At 36.1% G+C, this 11,049-nt stretch overlaps 1 protein-coding gene across 1 annotated transcript; it reads right to left on the bottom strand.

Moving 5' to 3' along the window:
- Positions 1-11,014, bottom strand: LOC139150335 (testis-specific expressed protein 55-like). Its single transcript, XM_070722637.1, has 2 exons — positions 10,644-11,014; positions 1-2,497 (listed from the first exon to the last, which is right to left on the bottom strand). The coding sequence occupies exons 1-2, from the start codon at positions 10,938-10,940 to the stop codon at positions 2,381-2,383; spliced, it is 414 nt and encodes a 137-aa protein (XP_070578738.1). The 5' UTR covers positions 10,941-11,014; the 3' UTR covers positions 1-2,380.
- Positions 11,015-11,049: the final 35 nt, after the last annotated feature.

The raw sequence follows: 11,049 nt of genomic DNA on the forward strand, positions 1-11,049 counted from the left end.
TCGTGTCATAATATTATTTATTTACTATTACAACATTCACAAGTATACAGGCTGTACACTTTTTTCCTTGTTGACTTTTTTACTTCATGTGTAATGGTATAAAACATCAAACACAGCACACAACATAGAAATTTAAAATATCAAAATTTCAAATGAAATGACAAACTTAAAACTTAAAGTTGAATTTCATCCCTTCGTCTGATACAGACATTTCACTCTGGCAATTACATTGATATGTTAAACCAAGAATGACTGACAAGCCCAATACAGCATGGCTGATCGACTTTTACAGATATGAGGGACAGAAAAGGAAGGAAAGAAATGAAAGACACCAATGTTTTACTGTCTTATTTTGGTTGGATCTTGGTAGTTCACTATGTTGTGGTTTGACAGAATGGGGAAGCTGGGCGGATTGGCAAATAGCTGAAGGACGGATTTCTACAGCAAAACATTTTGTCATTTTCACTTCATGTCTGCAGCAGGTGAAGTGATTTAAGTTTTTTAAAATAAGTAGAGTAAATAACAGAACGACAAGATGATTCCCTGAAAAAAGACATTTTAAAAGATCCATGAAAAACTTAAGAAGAAAAAATGCATGACAACATAACTTTGTCATAATTTTTTTACAATCCAGCCAAATAATATTTATTTTGAAAGCACAAATATTTACAAAAATGTGTACTATTGCAGAGGAAATACAAAGAAACAAATACATGTGCAATGCCAAATGTCTGGTGACATAGAGGACTGTCCATAAGACCCCTTGGTGACTTGAAAATTCTTCTTTCAAGGTTCCCTGTCATTGTAACAAATAGTGCACAGAATTTCAAAACTTTGTGACTTTATTAAGTATCCTACAAGTCTTCAGTACCTTCATGTAAACACAAACTACAAAGTAATGAAGAATGTGAAAAAACACACATTGGTGAAAATGACCTTGCTAATGTGACCGTGGTATTTTCAGCATATCATGCTCACTGACTTTGTCTTGCAGACAGTAACTGGTTTTCATTCCAAACCATTAACATTAATGCAGTTTCCACTCAGCGGACTGTTTAAAACTTCACCTTTATACAGAGAACTGGATGTGAAAGGGCGTAACCATGGTGATATTACACACGCAGACATGTTGGAAGTCTTTCAGTGCCTTTATGTAAACACAAGCTACATACCAACAGCGTTCAAAACACACAAATTATTCTATTTAAGTAACTTTGCTACTTTCAAAGAAAACATTACACACACACAAATAAGTCATTTTCTCTGCATATTCCGGCAGTTTCAGGGAGTTCATCACATTTTAAAACCATCTAGGATAAATTTAGCCATTAAATACAATATAAGACAAAACCAAAATAAATTCTTCACAAGACTTGTAATACTCTGGTTGAAACTGTCAATGAGATCCTTGTGAAACAAGTATTGCAGAACAATAATTGTAAAATATAAAATTAAGTACAATATAGCACCTTGGATAACACATGGACAAGGGTATACTAGTATGATCACACAATGAAAATGGCGTATGTCAGTTGACTTTATCTGGATGACAATTTCGCTGATTTGACTTCCTGTTTTTAAATGGCACCAAAGCGATGGAATAAAATCGTTTTGATATTTGCATAGGGAAAAGAAACACAACTAAAAACTTGTGACATATTGTGTATATACAGAGTTGCTTTGCAAAAATTCTACATAATCAAATTGCATATGTGTAAAATGAAAGTGTATTTGTTACAAACATGCTGAACAAAATACATTCTTGCACAAACACGTGTGAAAAACAAGCCGTGGCAAACACAGGTGATTTGATCTCCTTTTTAACCTGAAGCAATTCAGGTGTTTTTGTCAGATGTGAATGGAATACCTAATTTGTATTCAGCTTGGGAGATAGTGTAACACACACAGGTGAAATTCATCATACCCAGCAGGTCAAGGGTGACCGGCTGGACTCAAAGAAAACATCTTTTCTCAATCTAAGAGTACACTTTCAGTTGATTCCCATAATGGATACTTGCTGGACACAGATCCGTTTGCAAAAGTGAAAAACAATATGTATTATCAAACTCAAATGACAAGTTGCAGCGGGTTGGTGTACTTTAACAGAAGACTACAAGTTTTTGTCTGACGGTTTCTATGAGTAAATCACAAGCAGGTTGCACAGTTAAATACAGTGGAGATCATAAACTCCATGTTGTAAATACAGTGTATAACATCATCATACAAACAGATCATGCTGGTCAATATTAGCCTCAAGATTATATGCCTGATTACAAGAGACAATATTTTCTTCTATATGTGTGCTAAATCTTGCTTCAGAAAAAAAATCACCCTGGATGGACGGGAAACTGGTAGAAGTTGTCATAATAGAGTGGGCCATCTAAGATTTGGATGCTGCCGAGCCCCCTGCCTTCTCCTTCTGAAGTTTTACGATTTCATCAAGCATGAACTGTAAGGGGTCTTCTGGTCTGTGGTACACTAAATTGGCAGTCAGTTGCTGTGGAGGAAACAAATTGTGAGACACTATGAGTTCCCTGGTCAGTATATGATAGTCTTGACAGTATACTGCTTTGAAAAGCCATCACATTGATAAAATCAATAAGAGTGTTTTACTTTCAACTTACACAACAAAAAGTGTCTGAAAGATTTAATCATGTAATGGAAATAAAATGCCATTGAAGAGATTAATAAACACTAAATGAAACCACGCATGAAAAGAACGGTTTAAGATTGAGAAATTAAATTTAATTATTTAACTGGTATCAATGAAGTGGTTCTATATTTGTAGACATTGGCAGTTTTCAATCTGATTAGTAATGTTGCAGGCAACAATGGAAACCGTATGAATTTCTTGAATTGTTGCTTGGAGGGTGGGGGCTTTGAATTGTTATAGCTCAACTAAAAATAATAAACTGTTTTTCCTTGCTAGACCGTCACTTTGTACTCAAAATATTTCTGTTGTAAATGGATAGCACTGCAAGGTGGTACTGATCAAAGTACATGTAGGATACAGCCTAGATTTGATTTTTAGAATCATGTACTCCAATGAAATGGAATGAGTTTGTGTTGCCCTAACTGTTGGCATATTCCCAACAGAAAGTATTTAGTCACAGATTGTATTTAGTATTTAGTTACTGTTGTATTGCATTGCACCATAACTATTGTAACACAGACTTCTGTGAATTGTGGGTAGCATCAACATGCCAAGTATGTACCTAGCACAGTGATTTGCACACTACATGAGCTACCACAAAAAAATGATTGCTATTGTATTAAAATCTCAATCAGTGAGTTAACTGTATTCTCTTTGCATGTATATGAACGTTCTTTTTAAACTTTTGAAGAACTTTCCCTAATTTTTGTAGAACTGTTTTAAACCCAAGCTAAAATGGTATTACCAAATTTGCCCACAATTGCTCTTGATTTGTCTGCTACCTTGACATGAATTGTCTTAGTCTATCTGCTATAACATGTTTATGATCATTCCTTTTTCATCAATGCTATGCTTTAAATACCAAAGTTCTAGGGAAAAGTGCAAGAGTCCAGTGTACTATTCTGATTTTCCATTTCTTTTTTCCTCTTATTTTAATCAATATAACTAAATTTCCCATAAAAATTAGTGACATAATGACACATACTTTTAGTACCGTTCAACTGGTCCAGTTTCTTGGCTATTAATTAGCATCATGCAGTTATAGCACTCTCAAATGAATTCATTGAAATTGCTGCCTGTACAAGGCAACTGAGAAATCTACTTTTGGATGCAATGTATGGGATATTATGAAAAAAATTTACTGACATTACACAGGTACCACTCTGGCCAATCTATATAATGAACCAATATTCTGCATGCACTGATTGAATACATGAGCAGCCATGGTACATGACATTGAAATTATCAAATAGACTTTGGGCTACATTTCAACAAGCGACCTAGCGGCCGATATAGCTCCGCTGTGTTTATGGAGAGAATAACTATTTTTTACACATGTTGATGAAGAAGGTGGAAATCTTTGATAGCTCAATGCAGTGGCCAGAAAAAAGTGGCTAAAATAAGATGCAAAAATACACAATTGAAGATTTCATCATACTTTGAACATATCACATCGGATCATCCCTAAGAACATGTCAACCAAAGCTATCTGATGAGTAGTTTTTGAGAATAAAATTTTCTGACCAAAAATGGCAACAATTGCCCCTAAAAATAAAAATTGCAGATTTCATCGTAATTTCAAAAGATCAAATTTAGTTCATCTATAGAAACCTGTATACCAAATTTCAAAGGTGTTAGACCAGTACTTTTTGAGAAATACATTTTTTGACCAAAAATGGGAAAAATTGCCCCAAAAATTTAAAATTGCAGATTTCATCATAATTTCAACAAATATCATTAAGGTGATCTGTAGAAACCTGTATACCAAATTGCAAAGCTATCAGATGAGTAGTTTTAGAAATACACATTTTTTGACAAAAAATGGCAAAAATTGCCCCAAAAATACAAAATTGCAGATTTAATCATAATTTCAATAAATATCATGTAGTTTATCTGTAGGAACCTGTATACCAAATTTCAAAGCTATCAGATGAATAGTTTTGGAAATACACATTTTTTGACGAAAAATGGCAAAAATTGCCCCAAAAATACAAAATTTCAGATTTCATCAGAAATTCAATATATATTACTCAGTTCATCTATAGAAACATGTATTCCAAATTTCAAAACTATTAGACCAGTACTTTTTGAGAAATACATTTTTTGACCAAAATGGCAAAAATTGCCTTAAAAATGCATATTTGCATATTTCTGCACAATTTGAACAAATGTGAAATAGATCATCCCTAGGGACATATGTACCAAATATCAAAGCTATCTGACTGGTAGTTTTGAAGAAGAAGATTTTTAAAGATTTTTTTACCAAAAATGACAAAAATTGCCTTAAAAATACAAATATGCAAATTTCACCATGATTTGAACAAATCTGACTGGAGTCACCCTAAGTATACTGCATATCAAATTTCAAAACAATCGGACAAGCGGTTTCAGAGAAGAAGATTTTTTTACCAAAAACACCAAAATTTGCCCCAAAAATACAAATATGCAAATTTCACCACGATTTGAACAAACTTAAGTAAGGTCACCCCAAGTGAACTGCATATAAAATTTCAAAGCAATTGGACTTGCGGTTTCAGAGGAGAAGGCAATTGTTGACGGACGACGACGACGACGACGACGACGGACGACGGACGACGGACGACGGACGACGACGGAAAATCAACCTATTTGATAAGCTCCGCGTCGCTGACAGCGGAGCTAAAAACCATATTGACATGTGATAATAAAGCAAATTCATTCTTCCACAGTATTATTCCTTGGTTTTATTACTGAAATGGAATACAAAGCTTTGCAAAGTGTGGATTTGATAAAGCACACACGTAGAATATGATAGCATTTACAGTTATGCTCAACGGAAAGTAGACGATGAGATTAAATGATACCTTACTCAATTACTAATTTACATCAGACACTTTATTTCTAAAACTACACTAGTACCTCACAATATTGCTTGCGAGCGGCAAGTTCTCACAGACAAGAATAACAAGTCATCGTTGATGACACAGTCCCCACTTGTTAATGGGTATTTTGATTACAGGTCCTCAGAGAGGATAGAGTCCTCTTCATTAGGTCTGTGATACAAATACTTTTGAATGAATTGCTTGATACATGTCTGAGTTATGGTTCAGGACATGAAAAAATCGTAACAAAATGATCGCACAGTGGCCATATTGGATCGCATCACAAAACAAATTGATGTGCATAGCTATGACATAGGTCAATGTCCTTGTACCAACTTTGAATAAAATCGGTTGAGATATGCCTGAGTTATGGCTCTGTACATGAAAAATCGTAATAAAATGGCCGCACAGCGGCCATTTTGGATCGTATCACAAAACAAATTGCCGTGCACAGCTATGACATTTGTCAATAAGCTTGTACCAACTTTGAATAAAATCGGTTGGAACATGCCTGAGTAATGGCTCTTTACATGAAAAAATCGTAATAAAATGGCCGCCTGGCGGCCATATTGGATTGTATCACAAAACAATTGACGTGCATATCTATGACATTGGTCAATGTCCTTGAACCAACTCTGAATAAAATCGGTCGAAACATGCCTGAGTAATGGCTCTGTACATGAAAAAATCGTAATAAAATGGCCGCCTGGCGGCCATATTGGATCGTATCACAAAACAAATTGACGTGCACAGCTATGACATTGGTCGATGTCCTTGTACCAACTTTGAATAAAATCGGTTGGAACATGCCTGAGTTATGGCTCTGTACATGAAAAAATCGTAATAAAATGGCCGCCTGGCGGCCATATTGGATTGTATCACAAAACAAATTGACGTGCATATCTATGACATTGGTCGATGTCCTTGTACCAACTTTGAATAAAATCGGTTGGAACATGCCTGAGTTATGGCTCTGTACATGAAAAAATCGTAATAAAATGGCCGCCTGGCGGCCATATTGGATCGTATCACAAAACAAATTGACGTGCATCTGTATGACATATGAAGTAATCCTTGTACCAAGTTTGAATGAAATCGCTCCAGGCATCTCAGAGATATCTGCGTGAACGGACGGACGCACGGACGCACGGACGGACGCACGCACGCACGGACATGACCAAACCTATAAGTCCCCCCGGACGGTGTCCGTGGGGACTAACAAATACCAGACCTAAATGATTCCTTAACATAACAGTCGCTTGCCTGCTTCTCTGCCGACATGAGTGCCTTATCTCTTTCACTGGTTTATTGCCGTAATCTTATACCACGATACTAATTACACAGCGACAAAAAGACAACTGTAAGTTGGCTGAAGCATGAAGTAACATATGTGCCTCTCAAAGAGATATATAAAAGGCAAATAATGAAACATCTTCATCATTCATGAATCAAACGTTTGTCTGAAAGCTCTTGCAAAGATATCTTGAGACAGACAATAATTATATGGTTTCTCTGGTTTGGCGAGTAAACTTGTAGAGGATTATACAAATCTGTAATTGACCCTCATCAATTTTGAGCCATTGAATAACAGATAGACAAAGTCTCATTGATTGGATATAATAAACACAAAACGTTAAAATCCCCATCAAATGTACTTGGAAGAGTATGCATGAGAATAGTTGCACCACTGTTTGACTGCTAGAAGAGATACACAGAACAGTGGACACATAGACAGTATTTCACATTAATCATCAGTAGCTTAGGTAATTGTAAAGTTGGCGATATGGTACATAGCTAGAGACCCCCATGCGTGATAACATTGCCAAATTAAGTCAGTTTTATCCAAATGTTTTTGTCCACACTTATCTTCACTCTAGCACAAATTACAGAGTGGCAGTTGATTGTAACATTTTCACCACCATGGTTTGGCAAAATACCCATTGTTATCAATCGTAAGTGTGGACCTGTTTTACAAAGAATTAGGGGGGTTAGGTCGAGGCATTTTCATACAAAGAATTAGGGGTAATCTGTTTTAAGGCATTTTAGTGTCAAAGAAAATGAAAATTGGCAAAAGCAGAAGTCATGATTTTAAAGATTGAAAAATCCAATCTACTTGACACTTACTGAGCAGTGTCTCAACAATGTCGGCCGGTCTACCCCGGCGATGACGTTCATTTCAGCAAGAACTACAGTTGTCTTGTTGTCGCTGTGTAATTAGTATCGTGGTATAAGATTACGGCAATAAACCAGTGGAAAGAGATAAGGCACTCATGTCGGCAGAGAAGCAGGCAAGCGACTGTTATGTTAAGGAATCATTAAGTCTGGTATTTGTTATTCTTGTCTTTGAGAACTTGCCGCTCGCAAGCAATATTGTGAGGTACTAGTGTAGTTTTAGAAATAAAGTGTCTGATGTAAATTAGTAATTGAGTAAGGTATCATTTAATCTCATCGTCTACTTTCCGTTGAGCATAACTGTAATATAGTGTCCCTTTGAATTCAGAACTTACATTTACGCCTAGAATTAACATTCTGGTGTAGGGTCTATTTCAAAAGGTCAATCCAACATACCTTACACTTGATCAAGTCACGTTTTGCTGATATTATCTAATCACTTATCTTTACAGGGCTAAGTGTCAGAATATCAGAGTTCAAAAATGTTATCCTCACTAAGGTTTATGGATTTCATTGTTTTTCACTGAGATCACTTCCTTAGTGATCAGGGCTCCCCTACTCAGTCCCATGTTCACAGATAACATAGGTTGGAAGTCCATAGGGTAAATAATCATTTTGCTTCTGTTGTGAAGAGATTGAAATTGGATTTGTTCCTGAGCTCAATAAAATACTTTCTATGCATTGGCTACACAGATCTTCTGTCAAGATTAAATTCTGTTGGCATCTTGACAGGTGCATGTGTGGAAGTTGAAAGAATTAGCCTTTCAATGCCTTTATTGTCAGCGTGGTTGCATGTCAAGACAAGCCCAGTTCACAATCCAGAATCCCACACACAGAAACTGTGGTGCAGTGACTACTAGTATCTCAACTCCGTCTTTTGGCTGTCATCCATACTCCAGAAGACCAAAAGGTGGAATCAAGATACAAGGCTAATGTGGCTCTGAGTCTGACCACTGTACAAGAAAATAGTATTCAATTCATCATACATACATGTACATGTATGATTATTTACTTAAATATCATTCTATTCATTTAAAATGAGACATTCACAGCATACAGCTTAACTGCACATAAAGTATTATATATTTAACTCTATTTTGCAACTGATAGCTGACACCACTGAATAATATATAATTGTCTTCTGAGACTCTGACAGGCATAAATTCCTGATAAGATTATTCAGAGCAAAATGTTTTAGTGTAGATAAAATTCATTGGAAACTTCTAAAATATGTTCTATACGTACACGCAAAGAACAATAGGTGTACTATGTCGAGTAATATTTCCCGTGTGACAGTGTGTACATAAGGCCTTTACACGCTGTTATTTCATAAGATTTAAGTATGCATGATTCAGTGAGCTATGTATGAAGACTGATAATTATATTTCAGTTTTATCAAAATAATCATAAACAAACATTATCAATTGTCTGAATGTGAAGTTTCTTTTATAAATTATTTCAAAACTGTGTAGATGTAGCCCCCTCCCCCATGTTGTATTGAAATGTGTCTGAGTGACCAATACATGGACAATTTCTTTACAGCAGTATAAATATTTGATGCCGCATTATCAACCATATGCTTATTTTACTACACGGTGGCAGTTTGTCGTAACTACAATCTAACACACACACTTAGCAACATATTTAGATATAACACAGACAGCAAAAACTGGTATTAACCTTATGACATTAAAATGTAAAGCTTTTAAGATGGTTCAATACTGTTGGCAATGTTGAATAACTACATTGGAACTTATGTTCTAGTCACCTTGAAAATCAAATTACTATTGCTGTGTTTCTTAACAACCCTGTTATCACAAGCTAGCTCAAATAATTGTGGTACGATTGTAAAACCATGGATTTCGGTAACAGAATATGTAACTTTTGGAGAAGTGCTGGATGCTCTGGTGAACACATGCACTGTATGTATGTATGTGTTTTTCCAACCTATTACCTAGTGATTGATATTCAATGCTATATTTAAAAACCTGGGCGTCTTGCAAATTCACCCATGTGTGTAGTGTGCGTTACGATTTAATTTCAGTTACACCAAAGAAGTGTCAACAAAGATTTGGAAGTGATAATGACCTATTTTATATTCAGCCATTTCTAACTTCTCTCTTCTAACGGCCATGAATCTGGCAACATTACACATGTCGAGTATTACAAAAACTTGTCAACAATTTTATGCTGCCAGAAATAATAATAATAATAATATTTATTTCTTACACGCACTACACATACGTCTCAGTGCGATTTACATATTTTAAAAAAGAAACAAACAAATACTAAAAACCAGCAACAGCAATAGAAGAAAACGAAAACAAACAATGTCAAAATCTGTCAACACCTGTACCATTCTCGTACAATAAACAAAAGACAGTGATAAAAAAAATTTAAAAAATTAATTGATAAAAATAAAATAAAACAAAAGACGGTGATAAAAAAAACATTATGAAAGCAGCAGAATAAATTAAAAAATCCCAGTTAAAAAGTCCCAGTTAAAAACCATACAGAAGATGATCCTAAAAACTCAATCACAAATAGCACTGATTAAAAAGATGAGTTTTTAAAAGACGTTTAAAACAGTCAACAGATCTGGCGTTGCGAATCACTGGCGGCAGCGAATAGACAGGACCATTAATTTAATTAATTTCACGTTCAGTCGGATAAAACTACTATTTAAAAAGCGCCCGGCAAAAAGCCCTTCAAAACTGAAAAAGAAGTTCAAAGACGACGAAGGGACCGCGGAACACGATCGTGCGATACGCTGCACCATGGTGGACCGTGGCTTGCTTCGCATCTGTAGGAGTGCTTTCTTTTGTTTTGGTTATTGTTGACAACGTCGGCGTGCATAGAAACCGCCCCTATTAACGCATGCAACTTGTCTACACATTACATTTTGAGAGTAAGAACTGTCTATATTGTACTTCTACAGTGATTTCTCGAGTACTTACCTGAAATACGTGCATAACGTTGTATCTTTCTAAATATTTTACTGCTCGCGTGTAGGGGTCTTCGACAGGGGGTACATACGAGTATTGCTCCTCTTCGTCCGCCCTAAGATCATCTCCTAATTTTCGTTCAATTTCGTCTGTTATCGTCGTGGCATGATCCAACGTGCTCGACACTGAAGGTGCCACATCCCTGGACGGTTGGTCAGGCGCCGGTGTGGGTGCTTCGCTCAAATCACCCTGTGTAAGGAGCACATTTTGTAACTGTTCGCTCTCGGGTTTTTGCAGTACGTCCGCCATGATGAATACGAGCGAGTGTTCTGTGGCGGCTTTTCCAAAACGTTTACCGTTGGTGGCGTAAAGTTTTCGCGTCCGTCGAGCCGCACTGCTTTTACCCAGATTGCACCGG

The sequence above is a fragment of the Ptychodera flava genome, chromosome 14, assembly GCF_041260155.1.
Source record: "Ptychodera flava strain L36383 chromosome 14, AS_Pfla_20210202, whole genome shotgun sequence".
Classification (NCBI taxonomy): Eukaryota; Metazoa; Hemichordata; class Enteropneusta; family Ptychoderidae; genus Ptychodera; species Ptychodera flava.

Bases quoted from the DNA above. Each gene is read 5' to 3' on its own strand.
- LOC139150335 (XM_070722637.1), bottom strand. From the start codon at position 10,940: ATGGCGGACGTACTGCAAAAACCCGAGAGCGAACAGTTACAAAATGTG. The intron at 2,498-10,643 runs GTAAGTACTCGA...TTTCCTCCACAG, and splicing joins ACGTTATGCACGTATTTCAG to CAACTGACTGCCAATTTAGT.